Here is a 22,260-nt window from a genome sequence, read left to right as displayed (position 1 = left end):
GATTAAATATAATGCTAAAACCTAGCAATCAACTTCAGGATGCTTAAAACTGATGTTCAGCTCCATCTATTGAAGAGAATCTAACAGGTGTTGACAAAAAATATATACATTTTCCATTTCACACATGCATTAAATGTTGCAGTCAGTTGGTTAGTTTGTTTGTATATTTATTGTTGCTAATAACAGGAACTACTTAAATTAAGGGAATTTATCCAGAAATGACAAGAAATCTATAAAACCCAACAGTTATGTGGCCTTATTAAACAAACATAAGGTGGCAATCTTTTTTTTTTTTTTAAGTTTAGCAGAGACACCACTGTGAAATATTATAAAATATATATAATATCTGTCTGAATCTATCTAAAGTTTTGCCTTAGGTCATTTGCATGTCTTCAGTACAGTAAATGCTGCATTGACTTGTTAAACTATTAAGCTTGCATTAATTTTAAATAGCATTAGCACTTTTTCTAAGCACCTTGTAGAAACCATTTACAAAAAGGCAGCTTGACTGTAATTTGGCTACTTTAAAGCGGTGATTACCCATGCCGTGTTTTTAGTGCATTTTTATGTAAAGGTGTTGCTGACTGTATCAATTACACAGAAAACTGGATCAAAGATGCAGAAAATAATATTATTTCCAAGAAAATTACTGCATAGCAATGCACTAAAAGAACAACTTAGCATTTACCCACCTAGCATTTTGGCAGCAGCTTTTGCATGGGCAAGCAGCATTAACATATTTAACTAAATCATTCACAATAAAACTTTTGGAAAATGGAGCTATAGTACAATTTGCTAATGGAAGCAGCTAATTATTGAAGGTATATAAGGAAGACAATACTACCAAAGCATAGTTTATTCAACATATCACAGCTAACTTTACACTAGTAATAATTCATACAACACTTGCTACTTAAAAATAGCTTCTCCTTCAAGCTACTTAAGTTAATAATAACAGTGATACTTGACTTAGCAAGCACCACTAGTTAAATATGGCTTGTGGTCTGACAAATAACAGCTTCAAAGCAGCTTCCCGGATGCTAAATTATTGAAGCGGTAGTTGAACATATCAATGTGAGGACCTCACAAACAGGCCGACATCCAGACATGTGTTTCATCCGCTCACCTGTTCTCCGGGCAGACCTGCTGGTCCAGGATAGCCTCTGGGACCCTGCAGGTGAAAAAAAAGAAAGCAGATTATGACTTGACTCTTTTACAGAATGCTGATAAGAATGCGAAACAAAGAATTTTCATATTTCCCTACAATGTTAAGAACAAGGAGAAACAAAGAGGCTTGTATGTGATGCTCTATCTTTTCCACACTTCTGGGGATTTTTTCCCCCCTAAAGTCCCAGTGGCCTCAGATAAGACTAATAGCCCTTGAGAATTTTCCCAGAACTGTCAAAACCCTTTAAAGCCTTCCCCGTCTGACAGCTCCAACTCGAGCCCATGAAAGAAAGACAAGTCACGACAGTGAGACAGGGGGGGGGGCGGGGGTCAGAAAACCTTGCCTTGAAACATTTCTTGTGGAACCAATCAGTGCCGATTTTACTGAAGCACAACAATGCAATCCTAAAGTCAGTTGTGCAAATATATCTCAGAATGGATTATTTTCATATTTAGATGCCTGATTTGATAGAGGTACAGACAGCTGTTTGCCAGCAGGTGGCGCTGTGTGTCGGACCGAGTGAAGAGGTTCAAGTGTGGTGCAATCCTTAGATTTGGAAAATTCCAGGTCTTCTGCGGAGCAGCCGAGAGGACAATGATGCATCAAAGGTCACTGTGATTTATGCCTGACCTGGTCTGGACCTGTAGGACTGTTTCTGCCCAAGCTCTTTAAACATTTTACTGCAAAAGCTGAGTGCTCCAGATACTAATGACCTATAAAAACAGCATTTAAACAGACTGCTTAAGTTTAGCATGCTCAAGATCAAAGACTCTGGCATTTGGCAGGAGTGAGGTGAGGTGGTTCAACACGAAATAAAAGTCAAGACAATTTTATCAATTCTACTATGGTATTTTCACAATCAACTCCCATTCTGCTACTGAGTATCTTGTTTCACTCTGAAAAGGTCACATTATGGAAGTACAATTGCATGCCTTCACCTATGCATGTAAACAAAAAGTTGTGCAACAAATGATTCAGTAGCTTTTAGGATTGGTATCCCAACCCGCAGCTCAGATGGGTTGATAGAGCAAGAAACTTTCTTAATGAAACATGGACAAACTTTATTTGATCAGCCTCTAAGTCTTTTCAATGCATGCTGACATGAATCCATTTGTCTTTGGAGGTAAATCAGTGACTTCTCTCATGACTTGACATGTTCTATCAATGGTTCTGGTTTCACCTCCAGATCCCTGTTTTCCCCACTCTCAAATGAATCAGGCCAGGATCCACAAACCTAACCCTACAGATCTGCTTTTTACCACTTCCCGGGTTGTGAAAACTGACCTCTCAAAACCAATTAAAAGCCCCGATGCAACAGAAAAGAGCTCTTTCCAAAAGGCCTCCATTTCCAAAGAAAACTTCACTTGGAGAAAATTCATTTTCTGAGAGTTGAGCCACATAAAAACTGTGTTGAGCCAAACATCAACTGTGCTCTTGGGATTACAAATGAAAATCCGGTTACACTTGGCTACTGTTAGCAAAAACTGACCTAAAACGAGGCCTTTGATTCTCTTCACCTCGCAAACCAAAACAAGGGCTACTGAATACCCCTCATGATATTTGCAAGTGTTCTCGCAACAAACTACCCTCACAAAACTCAAGTCACAGACCTTAAATATGAGAAAAACACATTCTCTAGCTGAGTTAGATGAGCTAAAATTTATACCAGTTGCACTTTTGAAGATGCAACATGGGACTGCTAATGTCATCAGGAGCGTTCCACCCTGCAGAGTGCCTTTCCTCTAAAAGAAGACCTTTGACCTCTGTGGGGTTTCAGGCTCTAAGGGGGCTCCCAGGTGACAGCAGGTCCCCAAGCAAAGTTACATCTGGAGAAGTGTGAACAGACCTCCGCCTGCCCCAAATAACACCACACAGGGTCTTTATTCTGGTCCGTAACCCAATCCAGTTACTGCTCGGAGGGGCCTTGCTGCCGTGGTGGCGGTAACGGATACTGTATGACCGGCATGGAGGATGAAAAACTGCATCTCACAGCCAATAATTCAGCTGAAACAGTCTCTCTAGCAGTAAGGTGGAAGAGAAGTACTTGCCTTTAGACCTGGTTCACCTCTAGGACCCTGTGGACCCGGCCGCCCTCTTTCACCCTGAAATAATAAAAGAGAAGAAACTGAGTGTTGATCTTCATCATCTGATGGTCATACCTAGATGACCAAAACAGAAGCAATTTAAGCACAAGAAATGTTCTGCCATTATTCACTCTTCTCCCTCATGTTTCAAAGCTTTTCTTACTGGGAAATCAAACAAACACCCATATTTTGTATAATTTGTATGCTTCTCCTTTCCATTGAATCAAAATGAGTGGGAATTGGAGCTGCTGAGCTCCACAAATTACCAAAAAGCACCATAAAAGGTCATCACTGTCAAATTTTGCCTGCGTTCTCCACCAACTTTGATATTAATGGTTGTTGTGTGTTGTCTTGAGAATGATCTCCATTGATGCCAAACCTGACAAGACACGTTTTGATTGACACTTTGATATTTGATTTAAAATGTTTTTGTCATTTTTGCTGCCAAGATTTCCCAACTATTTTTATAGTAGAACAGCTTCGAAATTCTGCTCAAGTTTTGCTTTGATTACAGTATGTGTTCCATGGAACAAGAAAATCCTTCAGAACAACATGAAGGTGAGTCCTGTTGGGACAAATCTTGGAGAGATTAGCATTGTAAAATACATGACAATGCTAATGTGTTTGGTCTTGGCAGAATAGATCAGCTATGCTGGTGCTGCAATACATCTACAGACATGCTGCTGTGAGCATTTAAGAAATACTGCAACTGCAAATATAACATACATTAAATCACCCTGTAGCACATCTATACAGGTGGAGCTGGGGAAGGTGGAGGTTTTCTGAAGCGCACTGCAACTGCTACAGCAAGCACTAGCCAAGTATTAGAAAGTTGAGCAGCAAGCTTATTGGCAGCTGATGTGAAAAGAAACCAATCAGCTATGCCTTATGAATAATGATGTAATTATATCAGTTTGAGTTAGAGCTGACAGCGCCATCTAGAGTTTAATGACAGAACTTTGAATTAAATTACAGTTTTCACTTTTGGGTGAACTATCCCTTTAAAGGCCGGAAAACCGAAACCGAAAAGTGTTTGTTGTATTTTAAGGCTTTAGGGCTGTAAATACAAAGACATTTCCAGCAAAGCTAAGAGCAAAGATGTTGTACTCGATGTTTGTGGATCATTTACCTTATCACCCATCAGCGCTTGACCCGGGGACAGTCCAGGATCACCTTTTGCACCCTGGGACATAAACCAAATGCACACCGTTAATTCAATTTGATTTCATATATTTAATAAAATGAGCTGTCAAAGCATGTCTAAAATTCAATAGGATACAAGCAACCCAAGTTCTTCTGTGTTGACAGATTAAGGCAAGTGATAACAGTGGATTTGGAGAGATTTAAGAGACAAGAACTGCTTCCTACATGTATGCAAACACACTAAACCTCAGAATAATACAGTGTTCTATTATGAAGTGAATAAGATGATCATAAATGGACTGATGATATCTAAACCCATTCATATTACTTTATTAATCCATCTATCAATGCACCAGTAATCACTATCAGTCATTTCATCCATGCACATTAGCCATCAATCATGTGTTGATCAACATGAATCAGCCATCCATCAATCTCGTTTTGAAGAACATTGTGCTTTTGTACCACAAAATACTCTTTAATTACATCTAAACTGCAAAGGGAGTCACTGGAAGTTCACTGGAAGAAAAGGCTCATGGGACGGACTAAGCTACAGCTCTTGGTTCTTCAGGATCCCAGCAGACACATTACTCATCTGTGGGCTACAATAAGATGCTTCACAGTTTCCACCATCTCCAACTGTGTTTGAGCTCAGATCGGCCCCCAGTGATGATATCTGCTGCCCACTCAGGTCATCTCTGAATGGACAGAGACGAACACTTTGTCCTGAAGCTTGATAGTAAAATTAGATTGGTGTATTTAGCACTTTAGAATATAAAGGTCAAGTGTTCAGATTAAATTGGAAAGAAACAACACAAATTCAAGAACTTTTCAAGAACTACTTTTTTGGTTTTCAAGGACTAAAATCAGAGACCTCACTTTTTTGTCATTATCTTTCAAATTCTAATAAACTAATAAAACAATATGGCACAAATAAAGTGCAGCACAAAAGCATGCAACGACTGTGGCAACTTTAACATTTCAAAGGATATCATGACAAAGTAATTGCTGTCACACACCTGGACTTATTTTGTGTGTTTTTTCCCCTGTGACCCAGTTTCTGTCTTCCGTGTGTGGTTTTGATTAGTTCCCAGGTGTGTCTAGTCATTTCCCCATGTGTTCCATGTCCCTGTTAATTTAGTCATGCCATCCACCTGTGTTTCCCCAATTATCCCTTCTATAAAAGCCTTGTCCTTTCAGTTCTGTTTTGTCGGGTCTACTCGTTTAAATGTCCACTTGTCACCTGTTACTTGCCACTTGCCTCTTGCCACCTGTTATTTACGACTTACCTTGTTTATGTTTTATTTAATAAATCCTTGTTTTGTTTATCCCTCGGCTCCGTGTTCCTTCCAGCAGCATAAGCCGTGACAGAAGACCCGACCTGAAAAAGTTAAAAACTGCGTGTTTTCCCTCCGTTTTTTTTCCGTTTTTTCACTGTCTTTTTCTTTCCGTAGTGTGTCATGGATCCCCTCTATCGCCCCGAATACCTCCTCCTCCTGCTGGAGCAGGAGGGACTGTCTCTCGAGGACCATACCAGACGGTTTCTCTGGATAGCTAATGCCACCAGCTACCCGGACCACGCGCTCTGCACCTTTTATCACGCCAGCCTGAACTCCAGGTGCAGAGCGTTGTCGCCCGAAGATGGTCCTCGGGAGGATTTCGCCGCCTTCATAGAGTGGAATCTGGTGAGAAATGGGTCACCTCTCACGGTCGGCCCAATGGAGGATCTCGCCAGGTCCACTCTGGACCCAGAGCCCAGCCTACAATCTCCCCACGGTACGAGGCATAAGCCCGAGCCCACCGATGACGGAGAGCCAGAGAGCATCCCGTCAGACCAGGTGCGAGAGCCGGCGACACTGCCCACCACGAGGGAGCAAAATATGGAGCGCCAAATGGGTCAAAATGAGGGGGGTTCCAATTCACCTATGCCAGATCCTCTGTTAAGCCCAGGAAGGGCTCCTGATCTTCCGTTAAGCCCAGGACGGGCTCCTGATCCTCCTGTAAGCCCAGGATGGGCTCCTGATCCTCTGTTAAGCCCAGGAAGGGCTCCTGATTCCCCGTTAAGCCCAGGACGGGCTCCTGTTCCCCCGTTAAGCCCAGGACGGGCTCCTGATCCTCCTGTAAGCCCAGGACGGGCTCCTGATCCTCTGTTAAGCCCAGGAAGGGCTCCTGTTCCCCCGTTAAGCCCAGGACGGGCTCCTGTTCCCCCGTTGAGCCCAGGACGGGCTCCTGTTCCCCCGTTGAGCCCAGGACGGGCTCCTGTTCCCCCGTTGAGCCCAGGACGGGCTCCTGTTCCCCCGTTGAGCCCAGGACGGGCTCCTGTTCCCCCGTTGAGCCCAGGACGGGCTCCTGTTCCCCCGTTGAGCCCAGGACGGGCTCCTGTTCCCCCGTTGAGCCCAGGACGGGCTCCTGTTCCCCCGTTGAGCCCAGGACGGGCTCCTGTTCCCCCGTTGAGCCCAGGACGGGCTCCTGATCCTCCTTTAAGCCCAGGACGGGCTCCTGATCCTCCTTTAAGCCCAGGACGGGCTCCTGATCCTCCTTTAAGCCCAGGACGGGCTCCTGATCCTCCTTTAAGCCCAGGACGGGCTCCTGATCCTCCTTTAAGCCCAGGACGGGCTCCTGATCCTCCTTTAAGCCCAGGACGGGCTCCTGATCCCCCGTTAAGCCGAGGACGGGCTCCTGATCCCCCATTAAGCCCAGGACGGTCTCCTGAACCCCCGTTAAGCCCAGGACGGGCTCCTGATCCTCTGTTAAGCCCAGGACGGGCTCCTGATCTTCCGTTAAGCCCAGGACGGGCTCCTGATCCCCCGTTAAGCCGAGGACGGGCTCCTGATCCTCTGTTAAGCCCAGGACGGGCTCCTGATCTTCCGTTAAGCCCAGGACGGGCTCCTGATCCCCCGTTAAGCCCAGGAAGGGCTCCTGATCTTCCGTTAAGCCCAGGACGGGCTCCTGATCCCCCGTTAAGCCGAGGACGAGCTCCTGATCCCCCGTTAAGCCCAGGACGGGCTCCTGAACCCCCGTTAAGCCCAGGACGGGCTCCTGATCCTCCGTTAAGCCCAGGACGGGCTCCTGATCCTCCGTTAAGCCCAGGACGGGCTCCTGATCCTCCGTTAAGCCCAGGAAGGGCTCCAGCCCCAGAGCTTACTCCAATGCCTGCTCCTCCAAAATTCCCACCCACTCCTGCCTCCTCCTCCGCTGTCGTCTGGCTGCCCCTCTGCTCGCCCTCAGCCTACCATCATTGTGGTGCGAGCTCAGCGGGACCGCCATCCTCCAGCGACGCCTTGGTCGGCGTCTCCCTCACCTCCGCCTCCAGCCTCTGAGGCCTGGACTCCGCCTCGGCCCGTTGACCCGTCGGCTCCACCATGGCTCCTAGCTCCTTCCTCTCCGCCGTGGCCCGGCAGTCCGCAGGCTCTGCCTGGCTCCCTCGTCCCTCCGGCTCCGCCTTGGTCTGGCGTCGTCCATCCTATGCCTCGGGACTCCACTCCTCCGGCTTCGCCTCATCCCTCCGTCCCTCCGGCTCCGTCAGGCTCCTTCATCCCCTCGGCTACACCTCAGTCCTCGCTCACTCTGGCCTCACCGCGGCCTTCCGGATCCACATCGCCGCGTCAGTCACCAGAGCCATCTGTTCCGCCTAGGACCTCCGGCTCCTCCCCGTCACCCTGGCTCTCCGTCTCCGCCTCAGGCTCCTCCTCCACTTGCTCCGTTGCCGTGGGTCGAGTCCCTGGAGTCAGTGACCATTCCTCCTCCATGGCTCCTTCCACCGTCGGCCCCACCTTGGGCCGTTATGGCTGTGGCCTGGGTCCTGCTGGGTACCTCCTGCTTCACATCCTTCCTGTCTCCTCCCTGGCTCCTCCCTCCGTCATCTCCTCCCTGGCTTCTTCCTCTGTGGTCCCTGTCTGCTGGCCCCCTCCTGGGAGGCTGTCCTCCACCGGAACCTCCTCCCAAGTTCCCACCCACGCCTCCCTTTGTTGTTTCTACGGTGCGAGGACGCACCTACCGGGAGGGGGGAGTACTGTCACACACCTGGACTTATTTTGTGTGTTTTTTCCCCTGTGACCCAGTTTCTGTCTTCCGTGTGTGGTTTTGATTAGTTCCCAGGTGTGTCTAGTCATTTCCCCATGTGTTCCATGTCCCTGTTAATTTAGTCATGCCATCCACCTGTGTTTCCCCAATTATCCCTTCTATAAAAGCCTTGTCCTTTCAGTTCTGTTTTGTTGGGTCTACTCGTCTAAATGTCCACTTGTCTACTTGTCACCTGTTACTTGCCTCTTGCCACCTGTTATTTACGACTTACCTTGTTTATGTTTTATTTAATAAATCCTTGTTTTGTTTATCCCTCGGCTCCGTGTTCCTTCCAGCAGCATAAGCCGTGACAATTGCTTTCCTTATTCAAACAGATTTTTTTTTTTCATGAATATATGATTGACCTGAAGAATGAAAGCTGTATAATACACTTGGGAAATCAACACTAGGGTGTGTGAAAATACACTTTCACTGGGTTCACTAGAATGAGACAATATTTTAATACTATTTTTAAGATTTTTAAGATTTTTTTCTTTTTAAATTACATAATGCTTGTCTATTAAATCACACAAATCAAAGCAATACAGTTGTATTTTGAAATATTTTAACTAATCTAGGGCTGTAACTAATAATTATTTTGGTAATCAAGTAATCTACTGATTATTTTGACAGTCCAGTAATCTGGTAGTTATAGTAATACAAATAGACCTAAGTGAAAAACAGGCCTTTATATATAAATTAGTATGACTATTTATATATAAAATAGTGATGAGGCAATAAGGCATTATAGGCATTCTCAAGTGAAACCCAAATAAACAGCACATGCAATAAAAGACTGAACAATATAATGCAATGCTTTAACCACAAATTCACTTTATACTGATGTCACGAGACACACTTTTCACCTCAATATCGCGAGATCTCGTGCACTGCTAAAATCCAGGTAAAACGGCTCTGTGTTTATGTCAGACGCACTGCATCGTTTCGTCAATTTTGCGTAAAAAGATTGTTTTATCGAGGGAAAAACGTGGCTTTTCTTTAACACTTTTAAATTTAGAAGAAAAAAAAAATCTTTTTAAAATGAAATTGTATTAATTTACATATTTAACTTTTTTTTCAGGATTAGAAATCAGTCTTTAAAAACAAGAAAATGTCTATTATTTTTCAAAATATCAAAATTGTATTAATTTATGTGATCAATTATGTTTATTAAATTACTCCACTTTTCCAGGTCTAGAAATTAGATTTTTTTTTTTTTTTTTTTAATATCTGTATATTTTTATTTTCTTTTTATTTATTTACGTGATTACACTAGGTATTAATTTATGTGACTTTCCAGGTCTAGAAATCACACTTTTATAATTAGTAATAATTAATTTACGTGATTAGATTATGTGATTTGTATTAAATTACATGACTTTTCCAGGTCTCATATATCTAGGATTTCTGATGAAAAATGGTTGTTGAGGGAGTGAATTAAAATAAGAAATAGATTGATTTTTGGTTGTTATTTTATATCATTTCAAGTCATCTTGGTTGAGAAACACTTCAATGTCTCAAACTGTGCTCAGATTGTCAATATGAACTCAAATACTGCTCATCTACTTCTCCCAAGATCAAATGATTTTTATTTCTCCAAATTAATTTTAATTTGAAACATAAGGATGAGATTTAACCTAAACACAACAGCGATCTCCATGAAGTCTCCAGAGCTGTAAAGGAGCAGCATCAGAGTGATAAATCTGCACATGCACAGCGTGACAGACACACACAGAAACAGACAGACTGAAATCTCCAATGCAACTAATTAGTCATGGAGAATTTGATCTAAAGGCAAATCAGACTTGTGTTTTGGTTTTTAGTCTACACGTACACAATCACAAAACTACAATATACAGTCTTTCTCCTCTTGAAAATTGAGAAATTTTTTGATGACATCATCCTGCTTTTTGCTAGTCAGTTCCCATCCTAGAGCGCATTTGATTGGACAACGTTCTGTGTAGTGCAGGATGATGTCATCAATATTTTTTCTCAATTTTCAGGAGCAGAAAGACTTTTTTTTTTTTTTTTACATCTGAAGGCGAGTATCACTGATACCAATACTACTGATGTTTCTATGTTTTTTCCCCCTAATCTAATATTTAACCATTCAACGTTACAGTAGCTATTACTGAGAGCTATACATTTGAACATTTATTAGACTTAAAATAACGTTAAAATAAAATAACGTTAAAATCGTTAAAATAACGACTTCTATCAAGTAGGAGATATATACGGAAATTGAATAACGTTATCAAACACTAATTACTGAATTAAACATTAATGATTTTTCTTTGATGTTTATCAAGTTATTTTGGCTGGTTTAAGAGCTGAACATGACATGGATCAGACATGAATCATAGTTTCTTATAACTCTTTACCTTTTCTGACTCTCCTCAGGTCTGAAAGTCTCTATAATGAGCTGAGTTTTAAAAACCACTGCACTTCAGAGACATTCCTAAATCTGACTCATATATAACAAATCCTTACACACATGTGCAGGTGTTTGGTAACTTCATGATGTAACTGACGACATAACTACATCACTCATCACTATGACAGACACAATAGTTGGACCTTTTTTCCACTGCTGGAAAATCCCCACACCTGCCTCTTGACTCTTCACACACACGGCGTTCACATAGCGTCACCAGGTTAAGTCAAAGGTTCAGTCCAGCTGTGTTTGTCATCTTTATCACGGACACAGGGGTGAAAGGTCACGGATGAACCTTTGAGGAGTTTGAACCTGCAACCTTTCAGCTACCTCTATGAAAACCATCGCAACAAGTTTGACCCCTCTGACATCACACACACATCACTCTTCCATTAACAAGTCACGTATTTGACAAGAAACATCACATTTCTAGCAGGCCAATTAGAACTAAAAATATAGCCATAAAAAATAAAAATTTCATTACTTACAATAAAATAAATGAAATAAATAAAATTAAATACAATAAAAACTACTCAAGGTAACATTTCTTATTTTCCTTTAGTTTAACTAAAGTACAAAAATCGAATTAAACAACTAAAACTTAATTTTACCGACATATTGAACAAATAATTATAATAATAAAACTAATAATAAAATTACTTTCACTACAACCAATAATAATAAAAAAATCTTTACTGTAATATAATATAATATAATATATGTAATTTTAAGATAATAAACATTCTAAATTTCAACAAAAACTATAATAGTATATCAGTAACTTTAGATCTTAAGATCAACACTGATCTAAAGTAGCTCATTATGAATGTTAAATTAAAATGAGTGTTAATTAAGTGTTATATAGACACATTACAAAATATATAAAAATGTAAAAACATACAATAAGATTACAAAACCATAAACTAATATTAAAGTGAAAACACATATACAATATAATAAAGTTTTATAAATAAAAAAAAAATTCTAAATGCCAACAAAACCGTAAGAGTATATCAATGATAGCAAAAACACTGATCCAAAGCAGCTTGTTATGAATGTAAAATAAAAAATAAAAATGAAATGTAAATTATTATATAAAATAAAAAAATGAAAAAATAAAATAAAAAATATTTCTAAAAAGCAGATTTAAAACATTAATAAAACATAAAACTGAAATGAAAATAAAAATTATTTAGATTTTTTAAAGCCAAAACAAATAAACTTGACAAAAGCACTTCTAATTAATTAATTAATTAATTAATCAGTTAATTAATTAAAAAAAAAAAACTGACTGAAAATATGAATAAAAATGAATTTAAAAAGTGTAAATAAAGGTGCTGCTCTGGGAATCACTGCGATGACATCGATTTATTTGACGCCAAAGTGAGTTCATCTGTTAAACAGCCCTGAATAAACCTGCAACTCTCGCCTCGACCAGGTCTGCTTCACATTTCTCCACACACACGCACGCACGCACACACACACACACACACACACACACACACACACACACACACACACACACACACAGACACACACACAGACACACACACACACACGCGCACACGCGCACACGCGCACACACACACACACACACACACACACACACACACACGCGCACACGCGCACACACACACACACACACACACGCACACACACACACACACACACACACACGCACACGCGCACACGCGCACACACACACACGCACACACACGCACACACACGCACACACACGCACACACACACACACACACACACACACACACACACACACACACACACACACACACACACACACAGTTAATGTCATAGCACAGATATATTTTCCTCTCGTCTTTCAGCAGATCAAACTGTCAGTGTCTCCCCGACGGCTCTTTCCGAAGCCTCTGCATCACACACACAGCGACTGACACACACCATAACAAAGCTTTATTAGGAAACTAGAACTATTCAGCTACAGAAGGTGGCGAGTTTGAACAGGAGGAGCGTATCGAGCGGCAGAATATCATCGGAAACATTCCCTCCGGCGCCGTCCGGAAGAGAGAGCTACAGAGAGCTGGAAACGGGAACTTACCTTTAGACCAGGTAAACCAGGCGGCCCGGGACTCCCGTGAGGACCAGGAGGACCCTGAGAGAAACAACGGTGGACAGTCGAATTATTTTATTTTAAATTAAAAACCTAAAAAAATTATTACAAAAAATTATAATGATGTTGCCTTTTAATGGAGATAGACTTGTTGCATAATTCAAAATAAATAGATGATGATCCACAATTAAATGTGAAGAGGCTAACAAATATTAAACATATAGACAAATAAATAGAATGAGATCCACAAATAAATCATAAGAGTTTTACAAACATGAATTAAATTCACAAATAAATAAAATTAGATTTGCAGATAAAAAAAAACATATTGACAAATATCTTTTTATGTCACAAACATAACTTTGCCTGCCAATCATTTGTCAATCGCTCGCTGTGCATTTGTGGATTTTGAAACATTTCTCGATCTCTTCCTGAAATAACTTCATTCATCTGCATTGGCTTAAATAATGCAGGATCAATGATTATTAGCGTTCCTGCTGCCAGAAAAGCATAATACTGTAGTAAAGTGGTTCTCAACGACTGCACGACGTGCAGAGAAAAACCATGCTGAATGTATAGTAAATAATAAAATGCAAATAAAACAGGTATTAAGATAATGAATAAATAAGATAATTGTTGTCAAAAGCTGTGCATCCAATCAAACATAACACAAACCAAACTTGTAATGAACATGTAATTAAAAATTACATGGTTCCGATATTGATATTAAATAATAATTAGTGTAGCCTTTAGCTGAAACAACTAATATATATATATAATTTATAAAATGTAAACAATTAAAATGTAAACAACAGAGGTAAAACTTAAAAGTTTAGACCAGCCTTTCTAACATTCATAATTAATGAACAAATTAATATTCATAAATGTATGTCAAAAATAGTATGTGTAATTCCATGTATGCCTATTTTATGCACAATACATATTTAGTTTACCGAGCAACAGGTTGTTTAATTATAGTATGGGATAGTTGGTTAATACTAAAGATCTGTTTCATTTTGCTTGTCATTTCAGCATTAAATAAGACCGGAACATATGAAAAGGTAAACTACATGCAATATAATGCGAATCAAGGACTATTAATTAAATACTGCGGATATTCGGGAATAAACATATAAAAGCAATACAAATGTAATATTATTACTTAATAGTTCTCGTATCAACGCAGCTTTCATTCTTGACTGCAACATCTTTTGAGTCCAGCGGAAAACAGCGTCTTGTTTAGAGAAGTTCCCAAAAACAATGTGCATATTTGATTGTTTCAATTTTCTTTTTTTGATCGTTTGTGAGGTAAACACCGTTTGATTTTTGCACGCCGGAGGGTTATTGTATGTAACACAAGGTAGCATCAAATTAGAAAGTGAATGAGGATTGATCATTTTACTCTCTGTCTGGTGCTGGCATCACATCTGAGTGGCTTGTCTAAAAGAGAAAGCATAAATGCATGATATGATGTCATAATCGACCGCACGGGAAGACTTATCGGCCGATGTATCACAAAATACCAAATATCGGCCGATAAATAACCGATATATTGATCGACCACTACATCTGAGAACATGCAACCACATAAATGTAGACATTTAGAAATTGTTCAGCCGATAAAATTCAACCAATGCCACATTAATTTGGGTGTTTAATTTATTAAACATTTTCACAGGTTTATGATAAGCAAAAGTGATACTGAATTGGGTTTCAACTTACTGTATATAATATTAATTATATTATGAATTATATACGAGTGCTTTTGTTTCAATATAGATAGAAATAAATCTAAATCCAAATAAAAAGAAAAATAATTTAAAATAAATAAATTATATATATATATCATATATATTAGTGTTGTCACAGTACCAAAATTGGTACCGATACCAGTAAAAATCCACGGTTCTCGGTACCAATTTTGGTAACAAAGCAAAAGACAAAAATTTGCTAATAAAAAAAAAAACACTTTATTTTCAGTTTTTTAAAAGTAATATAATTATGAAAAACTGTAAACAAGTTTCACCCAAATGTAATTTAATTAATAAAATTCAAACACATTACATATTTTGGTAAATAAAGGGGATTTGCTATTAAAATTTAAACATGGAAGAAATATTGTCATTTATTTCTTAAAAAAATAAAGTTTGATCAATTTTTTCAACAGTAGCAGCAGTATCACATACAATCAACTAAATAATAATAATATTTCGAGCACAATGCCTTTGTAAAAATGAACTGTTATTTGACGGGTTGCCGTTTTATGGAATACCTTTAAACAGGGATGGACTGGGACAAAAAAACGGCCCTGGACTTTGACTAGGCCCAGCCCAAAGCAATCGGCGCACGTAAACTCGACAACAACAACAATAACGCCTGGCATGAGTGTCACAAGACTTTAATTGTGGCTCATGATACTATACCATCCAAATGATAGCAATAGCACTGATGTTGACTAGATGTTGAGCTGGAGTGGGTGTCTTTCTCTGCTCGGTTTAAGCTCAACCTCAATAAACAAACGATGGAATGGATAAAAAAAAAAAAAAAACTGGTTTTATTCCATGCTGTCTTAAAATTAATTTATTACTTAACAATCTTATTTTATGCAGTAATTAATCTTACTGCACAGATAATAATACCACATCTAAATGAAAATACACCATTACAAATGTCACTTCTGTATTCAAAATCTTCAAAGTTTGTAAGCATTAACAGTAATTTTACCAACATTTTTAAAAGAAAAAGCACAACATATTTCTTAATATTAGCTACTGCATGTGGCATTTTACAGCTAAAACGTTGAAGTTTAGCTGTTTTAACTACTGTAATCATTAAAACCTGATTATCACTTCCTAACATCATCCCTAGCAAGTAACTCTCTTTCTCCTCTCATGTTCTATACTTGGATCTGGATCTGCCTGTGGAACCCGCTCATTTTTCTGTCCCTCATCATCATCACTGGTGGGATGTTGCTGCATAGTTGTCTTGCTCACTTCCCTGCTGCTAATATTTAACTGTGAGGTGCTGCTGCTGGAAAATATTGCTATATATTTCAGTTAGTTTGGGACATTTAGCGGCTTCAGTATATAAATTCCGCATTTTTTTTCTCTCGCCTTCTCAGCCCCACCCTTTTCTTTCAGTTTTTTACCCGTGGTCGCGTTATGCATATTGTTTGTTTGTTTGTTTCTATGCTTCTTCTTTTTAACGTTAACGTCTTTGCTGTTGGTTTCTTCCTACGCTTCCACTTATTCTTCTCCTTACTTGGCGGCCACGGCCAATGCAGCTGGCATCCAACATAAAGGTGCATTGCTGCCACCTACAGTACTGGAGAGTAAAACAGATTAGTGGGGGAAAAAACAGGTGATGACTGCATGCGTGGTGGGTGGTGGGCCGGCCCGCCGGCCGTCCTGGAGTCCAGATCACACAGATGGCCAGTCCGCCCCTGCCTTTAAATTGAAACTGGTTTTACTCAAATTAAACGGTAAAATGCTTGTGAAGTTACTCAGAACAGTTCTGGTGATGTTTTTAATGTATTTATGTCCTCATTGAGATGGCAGATGCTGAAATTACTGCAAGTGTCACACGCTTCAGTCTATGTAGTTAACAAACCATTCATTCATTCACACAGAGACGTGCAGAACATGCAGGATTCAGATTTCAACCAACTTTTACAGATACTGGTCCATATGAAGATTTTATTTGATTAATTTATTCTAACTTTGACAAATTCCATGACTGTCCATATTAAAATGTAAGTTTAATTTTCATGACTGGATTTTGAGATTTCGTCTGCGTTTTTTTCTTCGCGGAAATCATAGCGCTGTGTGCGTCAAGAACCTGGTACCATGACGTTTTCATTTTTTTTGTACCGACTTGGTATGTGTGTGTGTGTTGGTGTGTATAGATAGATAGATAGAATGTCAGTTATATATTATAAATTATCTATTTTAGTTTTTTAGTGTGTTCTTTAAGTCCGTTAAGTTCCAAAAATAGAAAACTTAAAATTTTATTTATTTGTATTTATTATAAGTGGTTTTACTTGCTCTAAGTCCAAACTCCAAATTAAAAAGATCTGTATTTTAAAAATATGTATATTTCTGTCTTTTTTTGTTTTCTCAGCTATTATTTTTGGCACAAACAACTGTGGAATGTCTCATTCTTTCTCAGTTGGATGCTGCGTGAATCCAAACACAGAGAAACAGGAATCACCCGGCAATAAAACAACCAAACACTGATGGATTAGAGCGGAGCATCTTACCCGCGGTCCTCTCTTTCCAGGGGGTCCAGGAAGACCTGGGGGGCCGACGGGACCCTGTGGAGAAACACAGAAAATGAGGAAGAGAGATTGATTCCTGAACAACTGTTTCTGAACAGCACAAGAAAGAGTGTAATTGGAACCTCGTGTCTGACTCCCACTTTTAACACAGAATAGCACATCTGGCATCTGAGAGAGATGAACACGAGCACAGATTAATGAACACCAATAATCAGATTCATGCAGAATTACTGAGACACAAGCTGCTCTAGTGGTTAGAGATCTGGGCTGGTGAGCGTGACGGGATATATATCATGTGAAAACATGGAGAAATGTTAAATACAGGCACATATTAAATACATAAGTCCAAAATGAGAAGAAGCATTAATTAAGTGCCTTTATTTGCTTTCCATCAGGTTCCAAATATAAATAAAAATATAAAAATAAAAATAAATACATACATGTTTTATTTGCTTTTGAAGTTCAACAACTTCCAATTGAAAAGATACAATTAAATTTATTATCAATAAAATAATTTATCATTTAAATATTTATTATTTATGTTTTAGAATGAAATTGCATTATTTAAACTATATTTATTTTGTATATATAGACATTATATTTATACAAAATTATACATATAGTGCTATTATTTTCTTTATATTCAACAATTTCCAAAAGTATGGAACACCATACTTGGCCACACGTAACTTCAATTTTTTTCCACTTAGAAATTATTACATAATAAATCATATATACAATAAGAAATTATATAAAACACACATTTTATAGACAGATAGACGGACAGATGGACAGACCAACAGATAGATAGATAGACAGCTGACAGACAGACAGATAGACAGCTAACAGACAGACAGACAGACAGACAGACAGACAGAGAGACAGAGAGACAGACAGACAACTAACAGACGGACAGACAGAGAGACAGCCAGAGAGACAGACGGACAGACAGACAGACAGACAGACAGACAGATGGACAGACAGACACACAAACAGACAGCTAACAGACAGATGGACAGACGAACAGAGAGACAGAGAGACAGACAGACAGACAGAGAGACAGACAGATGGACAGACGAACAGAGAGACAGACAGACAGACAGACAGACTGACAGACAGAGAGAAAGACAGACAGATGGACAGATGAACAGAGAGACAGAGAGACAGACAGACAGACAGACAGACAGACAGACAGAGAGAGAAACAGACAGATGGACAGACGAACAGAGAGACAGACAGACGGACAGACAGACAGACGGACAGACAGAGAGACAGACAGATGGACAGACGAACAGAGAGACAGACAGAGAGACAGACAGATGGACAGACGAACAGAGAGACAGACAGACAGACAGACTGACAAACAGAGAGACAGACAGACAGATAGACAGACGGACAGACGAACAGAGAGACAGACAGACAGACGAACAGAGAGACAGACAGAGAGACAGACAGACAGACAGACAGAGAGACAGACAGATGGACAGACGAACAGAGAGACAGACAGACAGAGAGAGAGAGAGAGAGAGAGAGAGAGAGACAGACAGACAGACAGAGAGAGAGCTTAACAGACAGACATACAGATGGACAGATGGACGGAAAGACAGACAGACAGCTAACAGACAGACAGACAGACAGACAGACAGAGAGCTTAACAGACAGACATACAGATGGACAGATGGATGGAAAGACAGACAGACAGCTAACAGACAGACAGACAGACAGCTAACAGACAGACAGACAGATGGACAGATGGAGGGAAAGACAGACAGATAGCTAACAGACAGACAGACAGACAGCTAACAGACAGACATACAGACGGACAGATGGACGGAAAGACAGAGAGACAGACAGACAGACAGCTAACAGACAGACATACAGACGGACAGATGGACGGAAAGACAGAGAGACAGACAGACAGACAGATAGATAGAGAGAAGAATTTGGGACCAATGATGTTTTCTCTGCTACCCAGCATGATGCTCGAAAATAGAAACCAAGAGACTGACCAAATGTCCTGTCAGACAGCGCAAACAGAACGAAAAAATGCTTCCAAATGTGGCTCTTGTAAACAACTATTTAGGAGCAATCGAAACATCCATTAAAAGTTTCCTGATGTTCTGATGCTCATCAGCCTTTGGGGAACGACAAACAGCTACAGCATCGCTAACTAAACAACCCTTATTCTGTTATAGCTTGCATTTTTAAAGCCTCATAAAAATACAATTAAAAATTCACACTGACTTTGTTCTGTATTCAATACTGCTGATCACCATTTAACAATATTTTTTGGATGTTGGTGAAGCTTAAACAGCAGGATTTACAGCTCCATAAGAGCATGATCAAACAGCTCCATAAGAGCATGGTTTCACTGGTCCATCCCTAACCAGCACAAGCAAACAAGTCTGTTCAGCAGCTTTTAGATCATCTTCTGATGGGAAAGAGAAGAGAGTCTATGCTCAATGTTAACACCTGTTTTTCCCAGAAGAAACCAACGAAACAGTTTATTATTCAATCTGTGTGTCCACAGGTGGAACCACTACAGAAATGCGTGTTTGATGTTTGACAACACTTTTAAACACTAAAAGTTTAAAGTTTAATGCTTGCAACAACAGCTGACAACTATCTAGACCCGATTGGCTCTTTTCCCAAGATGACCAGTGATTGATTTGTAGCCAAGGTAAGGAGATGGTTGAGCGTGACAGCTGCTATAAACATCCAACACACCGAGTGTCGACCAGCAACGATTTATAGTAAAAGAACAACATTTGTAAAATATTGATATACATTTACTTATATCGTACACTCCCTAGTACAAGAGTGCACAAGTACTTTTCACATTTTCACATTTTATATATTACTTTAAAGCTGCTTAACTGGAACTAATGCCTTAGTACTAGGGTTGGGGGATATAGCATAAAAATAATTAATTAAATAAATGATAGATAAGAGTAAATAAATAATATTTTTCAATGCTCATATTAAAAAAGTATATTATGCACAACGTTAGGTCTGTCAAGAAAACAGCTTGTTGTTGAGCGATATATTGCACGATAAATATTGTGATATTGTCATTTTAAAGACCATTTTATGCCACTGAATATATAATCATAATGTAACCGCATAATAATGCAAGAAGGCCGACACACATCCAAAAAAACGTTTAATTTTTAGAAATATTTAGATCATGGGGGTCAAGATTTTTCCCTGACCTTCTTTTCTCTGTAAATTAAGTGTGCACAATATTGCTGAAAAACACAATCATTACTTAGCAGTCAGATATCCGTATGCACAATGGCACAGATACCAAAACAAGACCATATCTGCAGATTAAACTTTTTTTGTAGAAGCTTTTTTTTTTAACTAGCTCCTCATGACTACACCAAGTTATGTTCGAGAATTTTTGAGGTCATGTACATATACTGCGCGAAAAGACCAGAAATGGACAACGAGAGTAGCCGTGGATTTGGAAAATGTATTAATAAATGCATCAATTGATAAATCAAATCAATCAATCTTTGGAACAAAAAAAATTAATCTTGAAATCTTTTTGATTAAAATAACTGTTTTGTCAAAAATAATTAGTGACGTGACGTTCAGCCAAGTATGGTGATCCATACTCAGAATTTGTGCTCTGCATTTAACCCATCCAAAGTGCACACACACAGCAGTGAACACACAACCAAACTGTGAACACACACCCGGTGCAGTGGGCAGCCATTTATGCTGCGGCGCCCGGGGAGCAGTTCGGGGTTCAGTGCCGTGGTCCACAATTAGACTTATGTAAAGGTTTAAGATGAGGTCAGCAGCAAAGAAAATTCCCTGATATGGCCCTGTGTTATGACAATCATATACTCGAGACCCACATAAAGTAAGCCTCATGGGTTTTGAAAGCACTAGTCATCCTCCTAATGTTCCTCTTATGTTTTTGGCTGCTTATTGACAGAAGTGTGTGTAGGAACATCTGGAATGGAGGTTACTCGTGCTCAGCCTATCAGAGAAGACAAAATGTTTTGGGGGCCACGCAGCTGTGTTCAGGGCCGAGAGAGATCTGTGGAAACTCTGAAACAGCAAACCTCCTGAACACTGCAGGTGAATCTACATGTTCCGTAATCAAACCCATGTTGAAAGGGATGCATTGTTCTACAAATTCACTCAAAAAAAAACAGTTACATGGACAAAACCCCTCTAAAACCATCAAAACAGACCAGGTAATCTCCCTAAACTGGCTTTGGTTTGAAAGTAAGAGTGCTTTGTATAAATGACAGAATTAATTATTAAAATATCATTGGATATTTTAAGAAACTGACTGCTGTGCTATGGAAACACAAATCATAAAACTATCCATCCCATTCACTGATTTGTACCTTCGAGGCATAATTAGAGTTACAACAGGAGAGGAAAGTGCAGTGAAACGCTGACTTTGGATAGTCCCAGCTGGTGAATTTACCTCCCCCAGTTCTTCCAAGACAGGAATGCACCGTATCCCTACGCCAAGTGAGAGCACTTAGGGTGATGTCCAACAAAAATATCCACAGAGTCATGTCTCATATCCACATGTCCTCACACGAACCACTTATGCAAATACCTTGGTGTTCCAAACACAAAACGCGCAGGCAACTGTTTAAACATGAAAAAAACATTAATTCATAGGAGCTTCAGGGCGTCATTGTAATCTCATCCAAAAAGAGGCTTCTGGCTCATAGTTCTAGTTTGTTTGCTGGCGTGATTGAATATAAATTGGGATTCTAGAACTGAGGTACACAATGGCCTACTGACCTACACTTGATGTACAACTGTGCTCCACCCAGCAGTTCTGCTGTTGAGAGTTTATTTCATGTACTTTTCTATATTTAGCATTTCCCCCCGACTAAATCAAGCCACATTCCCCATGCTATAACATTGAAAGATTCAAGGAGAAAGAAGTCATGCTGCACTAGTATAGCAGAGCCATAACCGAGAGCTAAGCTAATGCTAATTCATGACAGGCCTACTTACCATTTA

At 39.8% G+C, this 22,260-nt stretch overlaps 1 protein-coding gene across 1 annotated transcript in view; it reads right to left on the bottom strand.

Annotated features, from left to right (window-relative positions):
• Positions 1 to 22,260, bottom strand: part of LOC132129555 (collagen alpha-1(XXIV) chain) — a 108,100-nt gene that overhangs the window by 69,408 nt on the left and 16,432 nt on the right. Inside the window, exons 4-8 of the mRNA XM_059541180.1 lie at positions 17,239 to 17,292; positions 12,969 to 13,022; positions 4,382 to 4,435; positions 3,217 to 3,270; positions 1,127 to 1,171 (exon numbers count right to left, since the gene is read on the bottom strand). Of these exons, the coding sequence (XP_059397163.1) occupies positions 1,127 to 1,171; positions 3,217 to 3,270; positions 4,382 to 4,435; positions 12,969 to 13,022; positions 17,239 to 17,292 (261 nt within the window). The remainder of the gene's footprint in view (positions 1 to 1,126; positions 1,172 to 3,216; positions 3,271 to 4,381; positions 4,436 to 12,968; positions 13,023 to 17,238; positions 17,293 to 22,260) is intronic.

The sequence above is a fragment of the Carassius carassius genome, chromosome 46 (genome assembly GCF_963082965.1).
Source record: "Carassius carassius chromosome 46, fCarCar2.1, whole genome shotgun sequence".
NCBI classification, from domain to species: domain Eukaryota; kingdom Metazoa; phylum Chordata; class Actinopteri; order Cypriniformes; family Cyprinidae; genus Carassius; species Carassius carassius.
Note: the sequence above shows the minus strand (reverse complement) of the source record. Positions and strands in the feature narration are given on the sequence as shown.